Source organism: Lipophrys pholis (assembly GCF_963383615.2).
Source record: "Lipophrys pholis genome assembly, chromosome: 7".
In the NCBI taxonomy this organism is placed as follows: Eukaryota; Metazoa; Chordata; class Actinopteri; order Blenniiformes; family Blenniidae; genus Lipophrys; species Lipophrys pholis.
In genome coordinates, this window is record NC_137638.1 from 17,440,915 (window position 1) to 17,461,780 (window position 20,866).

The following is a 20,866-nucleotide window of genomic DNA, read 5'->3' on the forward strand; positions in this document are numbered from 1 at the left end:
AAAAGCTGCTGGTTTATGCATGTGTGTGGAAAGCGGAGAAACAAACGGACCGACGATGCTGGAAAACATGCACTCATCTACCGCCAGTAACTACTGAGTCATTTCTCCCTGATCTGAACGGCCTGGATATTGAAATCCAGAGAATGTAAAGCTGAAGCGGTGCGGTGATCTGTGAAGTCTGGATACCTCCGGGCAGACAATCACCTGGATTCTGCTACTGACACACACATTACCGGAGGCCTTACACTTGCCTTCTCTGCCTTACATTATTACCACGTGTCGCACAGGCCTAAACCGAATGACCGCGGGCCGCTCGCAGCCAGACAGGCTTCATGGGAAGGGATAGACTGTTCTTGTAGAATTAACAGGAAAAGGCCATATTTTATTAAGAGGCTGTGGTTTGTTTTGGAGGAATTGTTGAAAAGGAGGAAGGATATTTCGCCAACTGCCCCCCCCCCCCGGGTTAATGCAATGCCGCAACTGTGTGAGCATTCACAAGCTGTGTACATAAAACATCACACGGTAAATCATGCTTGGAAAATATTTTAATTGTACAGGGTGTGTATCTTGTAGGTTTTGGATAATTTAATTTTATCCATTCCCTTGTGTTTTTATGTACAGTGTATAAAGAACATATAAAGAACAACTGGGTGACGATGGACTTTTTTCCCCCCCACACTTTAAAAAACACAGGAAGTGAATGCAACTTACAAGGAAAAGATCTTAAGAAAACGGATTGTGACAAATGTATCGGCAATGAAGAGAGACTAGATTTCAACAGTTCACACAAATGGAAACTGGTTTCAAAAGACAAATGAAACGAAACGTCTATAAGTGGATCTACAGTAGGGTTCCCCAATTCCGGGCCTCGAGGGGCCGGTGTCCTGCATGTTTTAGGTTTCTCCCAGTTGCAACACACCTGAACGCAACAAGGGGTCGTTACTTGGCTTTTTTACAAGCTAGACGATGACGTCATCATTAGGTTGAGGCGCGCTGAAGCTGGGAGAGAGCTGAAACCGGCAGGACACCGCCCTCGAGGCCCGGGACTGGGGAGCCCTGCTGTACCGTATGCATGTAGCGCACAAAAATGGACTCAAGTCTTTATGTTTTAAAGAAACATGCAACAGAAGTTTGCTGAACCAAAGTTGTTCAGGCTGAATCCTAAAACACTGAAATCCATTAAGAAAAAATCACTAGTAGAACTGCATGAAACAATGTAAACATTGAACGTCATCATGCCGCATTGTTGCTGCTCCCGTCGCTCTTCAATTAACTCAACACATTAAAATTTCCATCTCATTTGTGATCAACATGAACTCAAATATAAAAATCCCTCAATCTGTCAATTCCCCTCCACGATGATGTCGTTCAGAAGCTGGACTAGAATTCTGAGCAGCAGAATCCATCAAAAATTTAATCTACCCTCAGTTGAAATCCCTGAAAAAAAAAAGCCCCCAGTCAATGCTTTTACTAAAACTGTACATTATTGTCAATGTTAGGGATGTTTTTCACAGTTTGAGCTGAACTGACAAACTCTTTTAAGAAGAAGTGAAGCTGCGAAGACGAGGTTTTCTATCTGTTGACGCCCAGTTTTCTCTGGAAGGCGTTTCCGTCTCCTTTAGTGGCTTGCTGCAGAGTCAAATGAGGTTCAGTTAATTACCCTCGCAAACCACGCCGAGTGCAGCCGTTTTGAAAGGTTAGGTCAAATCATATCACAACAAAAAAAGAAGACACGTTCAATACGACCTGCTGAAGTTCAGACTGAGCATCTCAGTGGGTAAGAAAAAACACATTTCACTTCTTGTCTGCCATCAGTTAGCAAGGTTGGAAAAATGAGAAGGTATTATGAAACCACTAAGACGTAGTCACCCGCCTTATAGTCCATCGAACTTGCTAAAACACATCGCCGATAACATTCTGATATGGAATATATTACTAGAATCTTTACTTTCACAACCAATATGTTCGCCTTTTATTTCCATCAGGGGCCAAATTCGAAAATGCTTCATACAAATGTGTGTTCCAAAATGAGAACATCACTGAAAAGTTGTTTTGGTTTTTTTGGTTGTTTCTAAGCCGACATTTTTGATTATAACTTATCTGAAAAATACACTCCAATATTCTGTCTTTTTTTTACTTAATAAATCAAAAATACAAAGAGGTTTCACTATTTATTAACTTTTCCATTGTATTCAAATGTACCTATACTTTTAGGTTTCAGCAGGCTGAGGTGATCAGAAACAGCAGATCTAAGAGGATTTATTTTTTTTTAATGCACAACTATTTCTAGACTTCACAAACAATGAGCTGTTAAAAGGGTCAATAGAAGTGTCAGTTCTCTGGAGGAACCTGATCAGTCTGGTTCATTGACAAACGACCCGTTCCAAGTGGAGTTGAGCAGAAAAGCACTTCCAAACATACGACGGGGCAAAACTAGAGTTTCATGATGTGGTAACATTTTGTTTCCATTTCACAAAGCCCTGCCGTGAACCTTCTCCTTTACCTTGTTGATATCTTTGTGTTTCTCTCGGCTGACGATCTCCTCAATGATCTCCCCCTCGCCTCTCACCAGTCTAGGAGAGAGCATTTGGACAGACATGGTCTCAGTAGACGGGACAGTTTGTTGCCCCACCAGCCTGTGACGGACTGGTTCCTCACCTGGTGCGTCCGGTTTCAGGATCCACCACCCTGCGGATCACATTCTGCCGGGCCTCGTACTCCTCCTTGGTGAGAGGTCTCTTGGTGGAGAGTCGAGCCTTCTGCTCATCCGTCATCACTGCACAGGAGAGCAGAGCAACCATTGGGATTGCGTGAGAAAGATTATTATATATTGCTCTTTGGACTGAATGTGTGGTCTTGTTGTCCTTTTGACTGTTTCTATTTAGAATTGGTCTTTTATATCAACACAAGACAAGGTAAGTGAACACATCAGATTACTGTCAAATATAGAAACTAACATTGAGACGGCGCGTACTGACTTTTTACCTTTCTGAATGAAAAAACAGGTTCGTGTTGTTTAAACAGTACGAACTCTTCACATCTTTAAAAGCTGCTCTCTAAAGAGATTCCTGAGATTACATCTTTTTAACATAAATCCAACTGCCAATCTCAAACCTTTGAAGATTTCTTCTGCAAACATTCAGGAAACTATTCCCGCTATGAACTGTACTGGAAGGAACATTTTATGTCATTTATTCATGTTCTTTTTTTCTTTACCTTTACTACTTATGGTCCTGTACCAGTGACAAAAGTATTCGTATTATTTACTCACGATCTTTTCAGACAAAGTACAGACTGTTAAACGTGTTTGAACATAGAATGCATTTTTGTCCTGCTTTTGTTTTTAATGTGGGCGAACACAGGAAGCATAAAGTACAAATATTTTTGTTCAAACGTAGAGATTAAAAGAAACAAGTTGCGAGAGAATCTACATTTCTCACTGAAAGTACCTGAAATACTAGTAACAAAGAACACATGGTGTGTTACTTGTTACTTTGGATAAAAGGCCTGTTGAACCATGAGTTGTGGGCCGGTCGGTTTATGTCTCACCTGGTCCCAGCTCCACCGCCCCCTCCTCACTCTGCCACACCTCCAGATAGGACGGTGCTTTCTCCACCGGGCTTGTGCACGGCAGAGCTTCAACTTTCATCTTTTTCTTCTGCTCCTTCTTCTCCTTCTTCTTTAACTTCTTCTTCTTCTTCTCCTCTTTTTTCTTCTGCTTCTTTAGCTTCGCTTTGTTCTTCTTCAGCTTCTTTTTCTTGCCTTTGCTCTTCTTCTTCTTCGCCTTGTTGTCATCGGACGACGATGAAGACGGGGAGGAGGAAGAGGAGGCAGCTGATGAGGAAGAGGAAGACGACGAGGAAGAGGAGTGTCTCCTGTGCTTCTTTCTTTGTGTTTTGTCATCTGAGGAGCAAACAGAGCAGATGTGACTTGTATAGAATGATTAAAGGTAAGTGGCTGTAGAAGGAGCATTCAGAATGAGGTCCAGCGAGTCCAAGCCAAAGTCCAGAGGACCAGCTCCTTATAGATTGACATATTCCAGTTGTATTTTATGCATCATGTAAACCTGCAGGCTGATCCTTGGCCGCTGGTCTGGTTTGGAGGCTCAGTTGACATGCTGTTAAGAGGGCTGCAGGGGGTTCTACACGAGTTAAAAGCACAGCAGAGGGACTAGAAGAGCTTTTTGTCTGCCTGTGAAGGAGACTGTCCCTCCTCTTTAACTGGACTAGCTAGTTTGAACTGAAGTGAATCGAGCCTCTTCAGCTCGGTCCTCAGGAAATGGACATTAACATCATTTCTGTCAAACGGTGCAGATCTCATGGTGTGAAGCGCAAACCTCGACTGTTCCTGTGTGAACTTTTCTTTCTGGATGATCTGCTCCGACTCCTGCTGCTGGAGGAGGAAGAGGAGGAGGAGGAGGAGGACGACCGTGTCCTCTTCCTCTTTTTCTCCTGTTTCTTCTCTCGTCCAGCTCTGTCCGCTGACCTGCTGCGATCCATCCGCAACCAAACGCTGCTTTCACGGTTGCAAAGACGAGATTGTGATGTTGGAGTGAAATCTGTTTACTGAGCCGTGTTCGTCTGTGATTTCCTTCCGTCGATGTGCCGGTGCGGCGTTATAAAGGTTCCTAGTTCCTACTTTAATCTAGCGCATTGTTCTCACGTTAAACTGGGATAAAGACCGTTTTAACACGGATAAAGATCATTTCATCACATATATGCATTTAAATAAAACATAACACGATGGTGTATTAGTGCTTATTTTTTCACCCCCGAATAAAGTTCCTTTATGATTTATTAAAAGTGCATATAATGGATGTAATGAAGACATATTAGAACAAAATAGGCTCTGCATATATATCTATATCTATATCTCTCTCTCTCTATATATATATATATATATAAGTTGTATTTGACCTAATATTGTAATTTTCAGCTTTAGGTTTATATGTTGTTCAATGTTTTTTAATTCAAAGCAGTGGGGGTGTTGATTAAAAGTATGTAAATTCTTTTTGCCACTAGTTTTGTCACAGTGGGTTTTTTCTGTTACTTGAAGCGAGTCATTTATGAACACATCGATTTCAAATTTTTAACTACATCATACACAACAAAACCACTTATAGATATTAGATATTTATTATGCAAACTTATAACAAAAGTATATATTTTACAAAATAAATGTTAACAGAACAATATAGGTAGAAATCTTTGATATTATTCTGGGTTTCATGTGATGTAATGCTTGTATAATCATTTTTCAAATATTTTACATGCAAGCAGAATTAAAACTCAATTCCAGGCTTCAGCTCAACTCTACCACAAATGAATGAAATATGAAAACAGTGGGTGGAGGTTGTCACATTTAATGAACTTAAGATAAACATTAGAAAATTGGTCAAATCTCTCAAACTCTAGTGAAAGAATCTCGGCTGAGTGTGTTCTCATCACTTTCCCGATGGCATCAACCCGTGAAACTACAAACGTAGTTTATTGTCTTTTGTCCTGAGTAGAGAAAATAATTCGACACCATCTAAAGAAACAAAAGCATCTATGTGAGAACATATTTAATATTCTTTTCAGAGTTTTTACAAAGGCAATTGTGAATATTTAAAGCTTGTGTCTTTAAAAACGTACTGGTTCCTGAAGATGTTAGCCCTTATCACTTTTTGTACAGAAGGCTAAACTAACGGAGGAAAGCACACGGACTTCAGCCATCTGCTTCAAGTCAACTACCCTTTTCTATTTTCATTCAGCGTCAAATGTTGAGCCACTGTAGCAATAAATATTTTTTTTCCACAAATCCTTAAAAACTTCAGTAATGCAAAGAAGAAGTGATAAATATGGATAAAATCTGGTTACGTAACATGGAGCTGCATGAGGAGGGTAACAGTCTAAACATGGCTGGACTCGGAGTTAGGGCAATGTTAAAATCTCCAGCAGAAAGAGACTCCAAGCTATCATCTTCCCAGTCCATGTGCAGAGGAAGTTCATCTGGGTCTCCCAAGTTGAAAAACGGAGGGTGGCAGTGTTGAGAGGTGGAATGTGTTGCTGAAATGTGCTCTGGCCCTTTAAGATGCAGCAGCCATGCGAATCCTCTCTGGGGGAAAGAGCAGGACATTCTTGGCCGCTTTGATCGTGTTCTTCATGAGCATCGCCACCGTCATGGGTCCGACGCCTCCAGGCACCGGGGTGATGAATCCAGCCTTCTGTCTCACCCCTGAAAGCAAGACACAAAAGTGTTAAAGACGCCCGACTACAGGTCTGTAGATGCAAGACAGAGCACCACCTTCCAGGTATACCTTCAAAATCCACATCTCCAACCAGCCTGCTCTTCCCAGTGACGGGGTCCAGCACTCTGTTTATACCCACGTCAATCACAGCGGCTCCCTCTTTGATCATGTCCGCAGTGATCAGGTTTGGGATTCCTGAAAGTTCAATCACACACTTCTGTGAAGTCCGAGTTGCCCACCGCACCGACTATGAACATCTAGTGCAACATTAAAATTGTAAAAAAAAAACGTAAAAGGCATCGATTCAACATTCACACCATTTATTTTCATACAAATATGAGACAAACCTGCAGCAGCCACGACGATGTCAGCAATCTGAGTGTGCTGGCGAAGTTGATCTTTTGGAGTGTAACGGTGAGAAATGGTGACTGTTGCATCACCTGCAAGAGCACAGAGGCGTCAGTAGATGTTTGCACGACAAGGCGTAGCGTGCTTTCACAACACGTGCACATGTAGAAAACTTGCCTCCTGGCCTCTCGTGACGACCGTCTGTGTGCAGTAACATGGCGATGGGCATGCCCACGTTTTTGGAGCGTCCTGCAACGACAACATTCTTCCCCAAAGTAGGAATACCTGAAACACAAATACGTGACGAGTTAACTCAGACAGTCGTTTGTGGATTATTTAGTAAGGGAAGCTAGTAACAGGTGACAGTATTATGATGCTATCATCTAATAACGGCAAATTCTGCCACTATTTTCTGCTGTGACTGCTCTCAGATGACCGTGAGTGTACTTTGTAATGTTAGTGGCCAACTCAGTTGCGTCAGCATGATGCAGTGTCTTGATGATGCATGATGAACATACTCCCACTTCCTGTTAGCAAACAACGAACTAGAGCGACTCAAGATTTCAGAACTTAGATTTATAATCTACTTTAATAACACAAATTGGGGTGGCCAGTAAAAAGATATTCTTTAATAATCTAGGGAACAAAACCATTGCTGCTTTACACAGATTTTGGTGGTGACGTTATTACCTGTGCGTTTAATAATTTCCCACACCCCCCAGGGAGTGGCAGGAAGCATGGTGGACTGATCCAGACACATACGACCCACATTGACTACATGGAAGCCGTCCACATCCTTGGTGGGAGAAACGGCATTGCAGATGGCACGCTCGTCGATGTGCTCTGTCAGAACAAGAAGAGTGACGATCAGGCCGACTGGATCCACACAGATCCTCTCTCCTCTGTGAGGAATTCAGAACTTATTACAGCAAAGTGCATGCTGGTCCGTGCTTTTAACAATAATGAATATCCCACAGAGACAGCAGGCAGGTGGGATGCTGTGCTTCATCTTATGTGCTGTCAACACGTGCTCACTCGCGTTTGCTTTTCTTTGGCTGGCACCTAAAGGCACCTGCCGGCAACACAAACCAACCTCTGTGCACATGCACAATCCTCCTTCAGTCGTGTACCTGGCAGAGGCAGCTGAACCAGCAGGCCGTCCACGCGATGGTCTGCATTGAGTTTGTAGATCAGGTCCAGTAACTCCTCCTCACTGATGTCCGAATGCTTGAGGATCGTCTCACTCGAGATGCCTGTGGGAGAAATGTGAGAAGACAAGTGAACAAACTAATAAGAACAAGCTCACAGATTTTATTTTTTTTTCACTCTGTGGAATCGCCGCATCCACATACAAGGAGTGTTTGTCTTTCTCCCCTTACCGACATCAGCTGCTGCCCGCGTCTTGTTCAGGACGTAGGAGTGGCTGGCCGGGTTGTCTCCGACCAGAATCACACTCAGGTGGGGTCTCCTATGACCGGCTAAAACCCATTTGTCCACATCCACCCGAGCCTCGTCCCGAATCTGCCGTGCCAGTTTCCTTCCTGAGATGACCACTGCCTCCTGCCTGGGGACGGAGGAACGGGGACCAATCACATATTGATCCATTTGTTTTTAAATGAAACGATCATTAAGCTGTATTATCATGCTGCCAACTGAAACGATCAAGGTGTAATTTAACCGTTTAATTCTTATTAATTTGTTCTTATAAACCTGCAAAGCAGTCACATTTTTTGTTGCAAAGTTTTACTTTTGATGAGTTGCATTTTTTTCAGGTTTGTAAACTGGAAATGCCAACAAGGTCTTTTTTTTTTTTTTTTTCTAAACCCAAGTGATCCCCACAGTGCTATTTAAGATCTGCTGATTTGAATACTTGCTAAACTTAGTTCATGACACCTGAAACTCAACTGTACAGCTGATGCAAGTATTACTTCTAAGTTACATCTGCGTCTAATTTTAGAGGTTAAAAGTTCAGACCACTAACATTAGACGCTCCACGTCTCCACCTGATCCAGTCAAACGCTGTATGATTGCGTCAACTGTAAGAGTACCCGAGGAGAGTCGTAGTAATTTGAAAGGCTAATATTTACAAGGAACTACGTACCAAATATAGTGACATGTACATGTTGGTGAAATGTTTGTACAGTAGTCGTGAACGCCGCCCTATTAGTTTGTCCCACTTTGAAAAGTGCCAAGATGATCTTCGTTATGTAACGACAAACAGAAGGGGCAGGTCAATAGCTGAGGAGTAATGAGCCTTCAACAGTGATGTAACCATCGCTGTTATTATGCCAAAACTAATTAAACTTCACAGAAAAGTGTGAGGTGTGCGGGTTGATTGGGGTGAGGGGCCAGTGTACCAGGTCCCAGAGAAAATGTGTCACATCAAGTTCATACAACATTTTAAAGACAAAAGTAATCCACAGAGGGAGGAAAAGCTGAGTTCAGTTGCTTTTATCTATTTATTTTAAATATTCAAATGGTGTTATTATTATGCACATTAGTCTTTCAGTTTAATTTAGCAACATGTTGTTTTCTCAAAGTAACGGGACACTCCGAGAACTACTTTACCAAGTTGGGCTGTTCGGTCATAACCTGCATATTAAAGGACACAGGTTTTAGATTATCTTCAAGATGAGGTGGATTCTGTCATGAGGTTTGCCTTCTTTTGAAGTGCAAGCAATATTAGTTCATTACATTGTCTCAGTCACGAGGCTCATGCTGCACTCAGCACGTTTCCAATAAATACCTGCATGGGATGTTAATTTATAAGCAGCACGACAGCATTGATCAGCTGACTGTGGGAGAGCTGCCTGGCATACACACAAGGAATCTTACTTCTCCAACTAACATCTGTTGTAACAACAGGTCAACTACTGCTGATGGTCATGACAAGTTTTAAAAAAAAGTAATTTCTTAATCTGAAATCATTAAACCCAGGAAGGAAAATGCTACAACAAAAGCACTAATTCAGTAAATTGCACACTTTTCTTGAAATGCAGCTTGTTTCAAACAGGAAACTACCACAACTATGTCGAGGAATGAGGATATATGTTAGAGGAGGAAATTGTGAAAATGTGTTTAAAGTACACCTACTATTCCATTTTGTACTCACAAGTAAGGTTGTTATAAGGAACTTTTGTCATAGACCAGTCCAAATATAAGTATTTAACTGACCTTCTGTACATATCATTGAATCTATATTTAACTATCTACTTTCAATGCACATTTACTAAAGAAACACAAAAGTATCCCGGAATGAAACAGGAATCTGCTGTTAATAGTATAAACGCATTTGCAAACTCAAAAAAGCTGATGCAAAGATTTGAATGTTAATCCAAGGTGTGGGTGTACTCTGTAAACCTTGTGCATGAATATGGATTGAATTACATGCACAGAATTACTATTGAGTAACAGTAACTGCCTATGTGTAATTCGTTACTTTCATCCCTGGATCTAACGTTGCTATATTGACCAGCCTTAACAATATTTTCTCAGTTATTCCTGTATGACTTCATGCAGTGATTATAAGTTCAATGCATGACTTTTCCCAATGTGCAGAGAACACCTCGGCCTCCAGCTGGGTCCTGCTCCTCACAGTGCAAACACCAGGACAGATTTCATCAGCCAGCCCCCTGCTGCAATGTTACCGGCAAACCGCTAGGGGCGCACCACAATGTGCCGCCGACCGCGGACATTCAGTACTATAAATGTTCTAACTAATCCCACCGACTAAAACGTACCACCGTCTACACGAAGACAATAAATAATAGAGAGCCTTCGTGGGAGGCGGTGTGCAGAAAATGAGCAGTTTGCTGACCGGAGGCGGCTCACGTGTCGTACGGTGCACTCACCTCCAGGCGGACGTGTGCAGTTTGCAGACTTGATGCTGCGCGTGCTGGCACAGTTTCCTGAGAGTCCGGACCGCTGCCATGTCTGAGCGGCTGAGAGCGGGACGAGCAGAGACACCACGGCAGCTTATGGGGACTTATACACCCGGCCTGGCTGGCTGGCACAGAGGCAGTGGAGGAGGGAGCAGCGGGAGAGGTTCGCCGCGGCTTTAAAGCCCCTCCCCCTCCTCCTCTGCACGCAATAGGCCTGCGTCAGCCGCCGCCACACCTTCACTGGACAGAGCGCAGTATTTCTATTCTGAGATCGTATACATGCACTGCCTATATAGTCACACGTTCACACATTATTGATAGTAAATGACATATAACAAATATATGCGCCTGATTGCTCGAATCGCCCCCTTTCGACTCCGAGTTGGGCTTTGGAGGCTTTCTGTGTGGAGTTTGCATGTTCTCCCTGTGCACACTCCTGTTTCTTGCCACGGTCCATAAAGCATGCGTAAGCTTACAATCATAGTTGCTTTGGTCTCTGTTCAGGTTCTGTCGCTCTCCTCTCGTCTGTGAAAGATGCCAGCTCTGAGGCTGGTTCTGCAAGGTTTCTTCCTTTTAAACAAAAGTTTTTCTGTGTAAAAGTGCCTTTGGATGGATGTGTTGTAAGAGGTGCTAAAATTGGATTGAATTGATTTGAATTTAATTTAAAGTAAAGCGGTGACTCTAAATTCCTGTTATGTGACATTAGTGTGTGTGTGTGTTGGTCTGGTCACCTGTCTAAGGGGCACCCTGCCTTCAGTCTTAGTTAGTTGGGAGAGGATCCAGAGTCACTACACTGAGCTAGATAAAGGGCTATACAAGATAGATGGATAAATGGAAAATATTCATCCATCTTCTATTCTACTTTTATAGTGAGGTGCTGGAGCCAATTCCAGCTAATGGGTGAGGGCAGGGTATTATACCCTGGACAAGTCACCAGACTATCACACACACTCACATGCACCTAGGGGCAATTTAGGTTAGCAAATCAGTCTCACATGCATGTTTACAAACTGTGGTTGGACACTGGAGTAACGACAGGAAACACAGGGCAAATATGTAATTACCACAGAGAAAGGCCTCACTGAGGTGAGAGCACTACTGCCATTTGCTAATATATCCAGAATAAATACACTCAACTCAGACTAACATTATTGAATGACTATTTACTGTTAAATATTGTATATGTTAATAATTTATTTATTTAGCTTTAAAGGTATCACATTGCGTGGGATTGTTTTTTTTTTTTTGCATATCCTTGTGCCTATGTTTTTAATGTTTGTTGTTGTTTTGTATATCTTTTTATTACCATTACGAGTTCCACTATATTTGAATGTCTGTTTTTTATTGTGTTGGATTTCTGTTTTTCAATGTACTTGTTCTGGCTGTTTTTGTGTTCTATTTGTGGTATTTTGCATCACATTGTGAATATTTTGTTTCTCTGTTTTTAATTTGTGTCTATTTGCTGCTGGTCATTCTCTCTCCCGGTATTTGCTATCGTTTTGTGGTCATTTTGTGCCTCTTTTTGTTGAATTTACTGTTCTTTGGGAAATCTTTTGGAAAGCCGCAGGGAAACACGACAGACCGCCACGCAGCCCCCCCACCCCCCTCCCACCCGCCCTCTGTTCTGCAGGGTGTAGTACCTGCCGCGGCCTACAGGGGTCGTGGATGTGCCCGCAGAGGAAGCGCGGCTGTGGGTGCAGCAGTTACTTCACGTTAGCCTGGACGTTCCTGTTAGCAGGCAGCGCTCACAAGTGGTTCGACCTGTGTACTTGTACAACACACTTCTCCTCCCTATAAAACCTGGATTTGGCGCTGAAACCCACCGCTTCTCCACGATGAGCTTCTTGTTGTGAGTACAGTTTGTCGGTCGCCTTGCGGAGTTCTGGCTGGTAAATGTTCGTCGCGCTTCTCCGAAGTTGATCGAGGGAAGTTAAAATAAGACTCCCCGTTTCTGGAAACCCGTCTGCTCACCGCAGTGCAGCCCGAGTCTCCCTGTTCTGCTCTTTTCTGGCACGAATTGTGCCTTTTAAGAAGCGTCCTGGGTCCGTGTTGTTTTCATTTTCAGTTACTCCACAGTGGCTGACTTAACTTTTTTTTTTAACTGTTAAGTTTCGAGCTAACCTGGCTAGCCTGGTCGTCAATGCTAACTGAGCTGCCCAGCCAGCTCACACACACTTTTTATTAATTAAAAAGAGATATAAATCCTTAGTTTTAGTCACCATCCGCGCACTGACGGCGCTAAACTTAGCGGATAGTTTGCAAATGTGTCGAAAGTAACTCTTCCGTTGTTTACAGTAATAACGTGGTACTGTCACATTTCCTGTCAGCGGGCTTGCTGCCTTGGTTTGCTTGTGACTCGGTGAAGAGTCGTGTTTTAGTCAAAACAAGTGTGACAACACAAGTATCACTGTTGTCCATTACTCATCCAGGTCGTTGATCAAACAGGAAGCTTGTAATCATGAGTCAAGGCCCAAGACAAGCATCAGCCCCTTTAGAAATGAACATGTCTGTATTTGCTGTATGTCCATACGTCCCTAAAAGAAGCTTTGCTGTACTTTATCTGGACATTTTAGAACAGTCTCAGTCTTAGATATTTCAATCAAATACACCTAAATATGAACCATTTGAATGATGAAACATACAAGAAACCCGAAGTTGTGAGCAGGGATCCATCTAGTAAATTTGGAGATTGCTGGAGCCTGTCTCGACAGCCATACCTTTCAGGTCTTTACATGGACTACAGAAAGATCTGCATGTATGCACATATCAGCATGCATAGGAATTGTACAGTCACCATCATGTTGTGAATTGTTGGGTGAAACCGGGGCTCCCAGAGAGGTGTGGCGACAACACAATAACCACTCATATCACTGTGCACATCTCTTCACTTTTTTTTTAACATTGCTAATTACTGTTCTTAAATTATTTAAAAAAAAAAAAGAGAATGTAATTACAATGTCATTAACTGCAAGAGAAGTGATGAAGGTATGAATTGTAATGTATTTCACTCAAATGTTACATTAAAACAATAAACTGGATTCAGGAGAGACTTGATAAAAACGATATATTAAAAAGTGATCATTAAACAGGATCTAGCTGAGGCTCCGACAGGTTCTTCCGGACTGGCTTGGTTTTGATAGTGAAAGACCAGTCACCCTTGTTTCGTGCACTTGATTTAGGAATCACTTATAGGGACTTGTTGGAGAATCGCAGGTTGTAATCTCCTTAATAGACTTCAAATGTATTACCCATCTTTGCTTTAAACTATAATTAAAATCTAGATATATACACAACAGAAACCCAAAAGACTGACTGGAGTGAATCCTGGAGATGTCTTCTCTTTTGACTAAATTAGGTAAAAGAATGAAAGTGGCATTTTGGATTTGATCCACGTTAAAACTATCAAGGAGATTCATCCTGACTGTGACCAACAAGCAAAACCAATATAAAGAAACTGGCAGGCTATACATGAATCTGTTTCTTCTGTCTTTTCAGTAGCAGTCGCTCATCCAAGACCTTCAGGCCCAAGAAGAACATCCCAGAGGGTTCCCACCAGTATGAGCTGCTCAAACATGCTGAGGCAACACTTGGCAGTGGAAACCTGAGACAGGCTGTCATGCTACCAGAGGGAGAGGACCTCAATGAATGGATCGCTGTCAACAGTGAGTGTTGGAGTCCACATACCTGCCAGACAAATGACTCTTTTAAGATTATACCTGTGGCAAATGTCTCGATGAAACATTAATCAATTTATAGAAGTTGAGCCTTAGCACCACCTCATGGTCGTCGTAGAATCAGAGCTCGTACAAATAAAGTGAAAAGTTAGTGACCGTGGCAGCATTATTGAAGAAGAGAATTGAGGATGCAAAATGTGTGTGCACTTTTTGATGTACAGACACTGAAGCAAGAAGACTTTAATGTATTTATTGATTTTTAGCTCTTAGTGATATTTTTAAAAAAGCAAATGACGTTCCTTCATGAAGCTGTTGTATTTGTTAATTCTTCTCTTATTTGCGCAGTTCTAAACGACTAAACTTTACTGTGCACTTTCTTACAGCGGTGGATTTTTTCAACCAAATCAATATGCTGTATGGCACCATTACTGAGTTCTGCACTGAGACCAGCTGCTCTGTCATGTCTGCAGGACCAAGGTAATCACAAACACTATGGTTTTAAACATGTACAGGGTTTTTGCTGTAAAAATGGAGCAGCAGTAATATTCTGCAGTCTTGTGACCTGTAGACAATCTCTTGGCCAAAATCCAAACATAATTGTACTCAAGCTTTAAATGAAACGATATATTTCCTTCATTTGCACGGCATGAACACGCTGAAGTTTGACAATATCTCAAGTGTATCTGTTTCATTTTGTAACCACAACAATATTTCATTGGGAGTCGCTCTGTTGTGTTTAGTTTGTCTTAACAAAAGACTGTAAATGGAAACATGAACAAATATTGAGGTCTGTTTGCCTGCTGTATTCCTTGATTGGGTTCCTGGTATTGTGCGTGTCGGGCTCCGGTCACTATATCAGGGCTAATAACATAACACACGTGCTTTAGCTGCTGTTGAAGGTCTCGTGCTCCAACACTGACATTCATACTATGAACCTCGTGAGTCTGTTAGTGTTTGTTTACAATTTGTCCTGAAGTCAGTTTTTAATAGTTACATGTCTGAACTATATTTTGCTGTTTAAAATATCTTACAGAGTTAATGCCACCCGTGTGACTCATGGAAGGTTTATTTTATTTTATTTCAATTTTAATGTAATGGCAGACGGTTGCAGACAAGTGGCTAAATGGAATTCCCAGAGCCTGGTGGAGACATCACGTAAACCCGTCCACTATAAAATCAGTGTGTCTGTGCAGACATGCTTTGTTCTTATTTGTTACCCCTCAAACAATTAACTTTATGACATATTTTCAGCGAACAAAGAAGAATGAGTTGTGCAGAAGAGCCTTGTCCAGATCATTTAATTACCGGCTGAAAGTGTTGTGACTGTAAGAGTGAAGTCATTCGTAGTTTGGCTTTGATGGTCAATGTCAACTTGTGATTTATTATGACTTGCGTGGCCTCCTAGACAGCATAATAAACCTTACAAGGAATTGTGAATTATTGTTATTAGTTTGTTTTTTTTAACCATTCTTTAATTTAATGATTGAAATAAGGCCTTTTTAAGCTGCTCTATGGTGTCTGTACAGTTCCTCTGACCTGTCACAGCTTTCGGTAGTTTCAAAGACATTACTTACTTCATTCTGAGGTCAGAAGTGGAAAACAATACCTTTTGAGGCTATGGTTGAGATCATCGAAATAGATTGACTTGAAAATGTCACATGATGGAAACAGGAATCAAATTTTGCGTGTTGACCCTTTTAAAGGCTGTTTAGTTCAGCTCTAGAATCGGCACTTCCTCTATTGGCGCTCTTGCCGGCGCTGTCTGCGTTTCAGCTTGTAATCAGGAGGAAGAGACAGGGGTTCACTTCCTGTTTACACAGCCACAATCAAGAATACAACTGTAAATATGTTTACATTTCCTCTGCCTGGTCTTTTTTTAACTTACCCGCTTCCAAATGACATTTCCATGTCCTTACAGAAAATCTTGATGAGTCCTTGTACATCTTTCAAGTTAATGTCTCTTCAGTAACAGACTTGCATTAAATGAGTCAAGTCTATAATTATGTCAGTGTCGGTTCTTTTTTCTTCTTCTTCTTCTAGGTATGAGTATCACTGGGCTGATGGAACCAACATTAAAAAGCCCATTAAATGCTCTGCACCCAAGTACATTGACTACTTGATGACCTGGGTGCAAGATCAGCTGGATGATGAGACACTTTTCCCCTCCAAGATTGGTGAGTTTTATTGTCATCATGTTGGCAAACAGACCTTCCGGATGGAGCGTGTTGTGTTGTATTCCTCTGCAGTTTCACATGTGTAGAAGAGTTTCTGACAGGAAGAGAAAACCAAACTAACAGGCTGTGGTAACCAAGCAACTGCGTAGATCCCTTTTATTTATTTTTAGTGTTGTTCTTTCTCATGCAAACCCAACGGCTTTCTTGACTTTGACCTTTAAACTCTTAGAAATAATTGAGAAATCGCATTGTGTGTGTTTGGGAAAACAACCAGTAGACCAGATAAACCTGTTGCTGCGGGTTGTGAATTGGTGTGCAGTTCTCTTCAATGTGGCAACAAGGCAACCGAGGACAACAATTACTCAGAAGTCAGTCACCTGACTTCGGTCCAGCTGAAGCGCGTCTTGCATGTTAAAGAGCAGACCGAGGCTAAAAAGCCCCCCTCACGAGCCTCTTCACAACTAACTTTTTCTTGTTCACTTCTTTCTTCTTATGTCATCAGTCTCAGTTAGTCTTATACATATCGAGGACCGTGAACAAAAGGCCGCAATAGCCAATTGTGGTCCGACACTGTGAAGAGGAAACACAGATGTGTTGCTGCTCTTACTGAGTGGCTGCTGCACCCTCTCACTGCCGGGTAATGTTGAGTTGGGACTTTGTAAGTGGCGGAGACTTTCCAGCCGCAGTTTGTTCTGCACTTGGGAGTCCACCCAAACGAACAGGACACATGTAATAATGAGTCTCACTGATCCGGAGGCAGAACGTGACAGTGAACACTGAATCAGTCCGTGCTATTCTCATGACCTCAGTATTTTCCGCCGCCCTCTGTCCTGCAGGAGTTCCCTTCCCCAAGAATTTCATGTCCGTGGCCAAAACCATCCTGAAGCGTCTGTTCAGGGTTTACGCTCACATCTACCACCAACATTTTGACTCCGTTATGCAGCTGCAGGAGGAGGCCCACCTCAACACCTCCTTCAAGCACTTCATTTTCTTTGTTCAGGTGAGTGTGTGTGTGTACCTAACTCCCTTTTCACACACAGATGCACAGAAGATGCAAGTTTTCGATCACCAAATGATGTCGGGACGGGCAGCTGTATTCATGCCTCCTTGCCATGCAGCCTTCCAGATAATGTCTTCAACAGAACTGTGCTACTTGAAAACTTCTCCGATGTTGAATGGAAAACACCTTTTCTTTTTTAATTTGAAATGTTGTGAGGACTGATAGTTTTCTTGAGTATTTTATGTTGAACTAAAACAAAATCCTGTGGTATATTAATCTAGAAAACAGTCATTCGGTTATGGGCCACATTACTGAGCCTCCGATCTGGTTAGTGCCGCCACTTTTACATAAACAAGAACCAAATCTCATTGTGGTTTCTTTTTTTTTTTTTTTTTTTTTGTAGGAGTTCAACCTCATTGACAGACGAGAGCTCTCCCCTCTGCAGGACTTGATCGAGAAGCTTGGATCCAAGGACAGATAGACATTTCATCACACAACTATTTCTTTTTTTTTGATTTCCTTCTCTTTCCTTCCTCACTCCGACTTCCTCTACCTCTACGACTTCTACTCTCAACTCTTAAATCTGTGCCTTTCTCTTTACATTTCCCCGAGTATTCCTATCATACTCTACTCCTTCCTCTTGGATGCTGTCTTTGAGCCTTGTCCCCCATTTTAGCCTCAATAGATCATTTCAATCGATAGCGTAGTGGAGCAAAGCTTCTTTTTTTTCACAGGACTGTGAAGATTAACCAATTGAATTTTACTTTGGACCAAGAACATTTGGAGGTGAAAGCAAACAGCCACTTTTCTACTTTTGGAAGCTGGTGTACAGTGTTTATGATTGTCTCAACACGTTCTAGTTATTCATACGTTTTTGTTAACTTTGGGATATTGTAAGAAGATGAAATATCCCAATCTTAGTTTAATTTTGTTGTTTTAAATATCTGTCATTGGTATCCAGTGGGGTGTAACAAGAAGGATGGCTAGAAATGTGACATGAACAAGTCTTGTTTGTAGCTGTAACAGAACAACACATGAAGGCAGACATAAAAAAAAAAAAATGCTCCGGTGTGTAAAATGTATCTCAGCCAGCAGCTATTTTTTTATTTTTTTTTAACTTGATGTCCCATTTTAGGTGTATATGGTTGCTGTTGACACACTCTTTGACATATTCACATGGGAAGAGATGCAGTGTTAAATCATTACGACATGCTTTTGTTTTTGCCCCACAAGAAAGCACCACTATCGACTGCATAGTCTAGCCGTTTCTGTTGGATCACGCAAAATAAGTTTTTGCACATTTCCCAGCTGTTTTCATAAATAGTAAAATGTGAGTTATAGTGCTTACAGTGATAAAATATTTTTTTTTCTCTCTACTTCTTAATTGACAATTGTGTTGTTAATATAGCCAATTAAAGCCAGTGTAAGGACCTTTTTTAAAAGAGCTTTGTAGTATAAATGAATCTCAACAGCATGAATAGTTCAATGTGAATTTTTAGTTTAGCTGTCATTTTAGTTCGTTTCTATGATACTGATGCTGGCACTTTTTTTTTTTTTTTCTCAACCCCATCTCCCCCCAATTGGAAAGTAGGGACTTAACTTTTGTACCTGTACAACCTGAGATGGATGTACTTTTTATTTTATTTTATTTTCCGAGACAAATCTTTGGTGCAGATTTAATGATCGTGGTCATTTCCTATGAGTAATCTGGCTACAGCAGCAGGGCTGTGTGTACTGCCATACCTTTTTAAAAACTGATGCAGCTTGTATTTCTAATCAATGTTTGGGATCAAGGGAATTGGTTCATAACGCTTCATCTTGGATCTAAATTCAATCAGACAATCCAGTAACCGGTTATGTTAGATGATGTGAATGAGTCACTCAGAACTAACAGTTTATTGTTTACCACTTTGTTAGAAGGACTTTTATTTCAATACAATGTGAACGTGTTTTAGATGAATTATATTGCAGTTTGGCTACTTTCAGGCCCACAAATAGCCCGGCTGACGGATGAATCCAGCGCGCTAAACACAGTCTGTCCAGTAATTTCTTTCAATTTATCAATTCAATCATATATTTTTGATATGTATGGCTTTTTCCTCATTATTTTAATTGTAAACTTTAAGCACAGAGTTACATTTCATTTTACATAATATAATACTGCCTTCATATTTTTGAATTAAGAAATAAGGGCTTTCAAATTAATAAGATATTTTGTGTATGTACTAAATCAGTTCAATCATTGGGTGGCGATTTTTTATTTTTTATTTTTTATTTTTTATTTTTTTTCTCCAGACCTGGGTGGGGTCATGGTAATGTACAGTATGTACAACGCCCAAACATTTGCTGTAAATAAGATCATTGTATTATCTGAACAAAACTGTGCCTTACAATGATGGAAAGGTCTGATGCGACAGTATTGATGGATCAAAAAATTCAATAAAATCTGAAATTTCACTGCAGTGTTGTGTGTGTGTGTGTGTGTACACAGCACCATTTATAGTGTTTCCTTTTAATTAAAGTTTTTTAATGAATTAGATGTATTTTAAGCAAGTTTCATACATATTAAACACTCTGATATCCATCCGTTTATCATCTGTACTTGTGAAAACCACACAATAGTCCCAGAGGGTGTGAACCTATCCCAGCCAACACAAAGTGAAATACTGGATACACCCTGAACACACTGCCGGTTCAAGCTCGGACTAACAGGGATGATCATCAATGCACAGAATGTGGTCATACCGCACATATTGTGTGGAAGAAATTAAAATTGGTATAACGGTTTGACCTGCTTCATTTGCCACACATACAAGGAATGCACAGTTAATTATGTTTATTTTATTTTTAAATTGGTTCCTCAGAAGACCCAGTGTGATAACCTGTCAATATGAGATTCAAACCTGTGACCTTCCAAACACCAACTCTCTTCTCTAAAATGGGAGGTACATGATTGGACAAGTGCACAGTGTGCAGCGGTTAGTGCTCTCGCCTCACAGCGAGAAGGTCGTGGGTTGAAGTACAGGTGCTCCGGTTTCCTCCCACAGTCCAAAAACATGTGAGGTTGATTGGTGACGCCAAATTGCGCCGAGGTGTGAATGTATCTGTGTGTGTACCCTGTGACAGGTGTATCCTGCCCTCGCCCATTGTATGCTGGGATCGGCTCAAGCACCCAATGACCCTGAACAGGATAAGTGGGATAGAAGGTGGAGGATTTGATAAATGAGAAGAACACAGTCTTCCTGAAGGAGCAGTGGCAAATCTCTCAGGCCACATTCATCTCACCTTGTTTTGGCCCTCATCAAGGTGAGGAGGGGCGGTGGCTTCCTCTTTCTCCACCAAAGTATATGTGAATTTGATTCTCTTTTTCCCCAGAAATAAGTTAACATTTAGGCAGACGTGCTCAGTTTGAGCATATCAGACAGTGGTTTATATTTTTGCCTTCGATATAATTTGAGAATAATGCGATGAAATACAATGTGTCACAGAGGATGATTGATTTCAGGGTGATTGTTGACTCTAAATTGATCCTAGAAGGGTCTCTGTGTTTGTCCCCTGAT

At 41.4% G+C, this 20,866-nt stretch overlaps 3 protein-coding genes across 8 annotated transcripts; 1 reads left to right on the forward strand and 2 right to left on the reverse strand.

The window, feature by feature from the left end:
* Window positions 1-528: 528 nt before the first annotated feature.
* Window positions 529-4,606, reverse strand: arl6ip4 (ADP-ribosylation factor-like 6 interacting protein 4). 5 transcript variants are annotated; one of them, XR_013935502.1, is made up of 6 exons: window positions 4,337-4,603; window positions 3,550-3,903; window positions 2,659-2,776; window positions 2,504-2,573; window positions 1,073-1,629; window positions 529-867 (listed from the first exon to the last, which is right to left on the reverse strand). XR_013935502.1 is itself a non-coding variant. In XM_080468374.1 (5 exons), the coding sequence occupies exons 1-5, from the start codon at window positions 4,497-4,499 to the stop codon at window positions 1,573-1,575; spliced, it is 762 nt and encodes a 253-aa protein (XP_080324500.1). In that variant the 5' UTR covers window positions 4,500-4,606; the 3' UTR covers window positions 529-1,572. The 5 variants fall into 5 exon arrangements, 1 of the variants encoding a protein (XP_080324500.1); XR_013935503.1 differs by having other exon boundaries at window positions 529-884; XR_013935504.1 differs by having other exon boundaries at window positions 529-884; window positions 1,066-1,629.
* A 514-nt stretch (window positions 4,607-5,120) lies between these two features.
* Window positions 5,121-10,653, reverse strand: mthfd2 (methylenetetrahydrofolate dehydrogenase (NADP+ dependent) 2, methenyltetrahydrofolate cyclohydrolase). The gene is made up of 8 exons (XM_080468101.1): window positions 10,429-10,653; window positions 7,957-8,141; window positions 7,708-7,830; window positions 7,268-7,420; window positions 6,755-6,862; window positions 6,577-6,669; window positions 6,299-6,424; window positions 5,121-6,216 (listed from the first exon to the last, which is right to left on the reverse strand). Exons 1-8 carry the CDS (start codon window positions 10,506-10,508, stop codon window positions 6,068-6,070), a joined length of 1,017 nt encoding a protein of 338 aa, XP_080324227.1. The 5' UTR covers window positions 10,509-10,653; the 3' UTR covers window positions 5,121-6,067.
* A 1,507-nt stretch (window positions 10,654-12,160) lies between these two features.
* Window positions 12,161-19,767, forward strand: mob1a (MOB kinase activator 1A). 2 transcript variants are annotated; one of them, XM_080467995.1, is made up of 6 exons: window positions 12,161-12,307; window positions 13,954-14,120; window positions 14,516-14,609; window positions 16,173-16,306; window positions 17,143-17,306; window positions 17,710-19,767. In XM_080467995.1, exons 1-6 carry the CDS (start codon window positions 12,294-12,296, stop codon window positions 17,785-17,787), a joined length of 651 nt encoding a protein of 216 aa, XP_080324121.1. In that variant the 5' UTR covers window positions 12,161-12,293; the 3' UTR covers window positions 17,788-19,767. The 2 variants fall into 2 exon arrangements, with proteins under 2 accessions (XP_080324121.1, XP_080324122.1); XM_080467996.1 differs by having other exon boundaries at window positions 12,175-12,307; window positions 13,957-14,120.
* The last annotated feature ends 1,099 nt before the right edge of the window (window positions 19,768-20,866 follow it).

What these genes read in the sequence shown, in the direction of transcription:
- arl6ip4 (XM_080468374.1), bottom strand. Translation starts at nt 4,499, where the DNA reads ATGGATCGCAGCAGGTCAGCGGACAGAGCTGGACGAGAGAAGAAACAG. An exon ending in TTCACACAGGAACAGTCGAG is followed by an intron (nt 3,904 to 4,336) that starts GTTTGCGCTTCA and finishes TTTGCTCCTCAG; the next exon opens with ATGACAAAACACAAAGAAAG. An exon ending in AACACAAAGATATCAACAAG is followed by an intron (nt 1,630 to 2,503) that starts GTAAAGGAGAAG and finishes TTGACTCTGCAG; the next exon opens with CAAGCCACTAAAGGAGACGG.
- mthfd2 (XM_080468101.1), bottom strand. Translation starts at nt 10,508, where the DNA reads ATGGCAGCGGTCCGGACTCTCAGGAAACTGTGCCAGCACGCGCAGCAT. An exon ending in CTGCACACGTCCGCCTGGAG is followed by an intron (nt 8,142 to 10,428) that starts GTGAGTGCACCG and finishes CTCCGTCCCCAG; the next exon opens with GCAGGAGGCAGTGGTCATCT. An exon ending in GCGGGCAGCAGCTGATGTCG is followed by an intron (nt 7,831 to 7,956) that starts GTAAGGGGAGAA and finishes TTTCTCCCACAG; the next exon opens with GCATCTCGAGTGAGACGATC.
- mob1a (XM_080467995.1), top strand. An exon ending in TGAATGGATCGCTGTCAACA is followed by an intron (nt 14,121 to 14,515) that starts GTGAGTGTTGGA and finishes ACTTTCTTACAG; the next exon opens with CGGTGGATTTTTTCAACCAA. An exon ending in ACTTTTCCCCTCCAAGATTG is followed by an intron (nt 16,307 to 17,142) that starts GTGAGTTTTATT and finishes TCTGTCCTGCAG; the next exon opens with GAGTTCCCTTCCCCAAGAAT.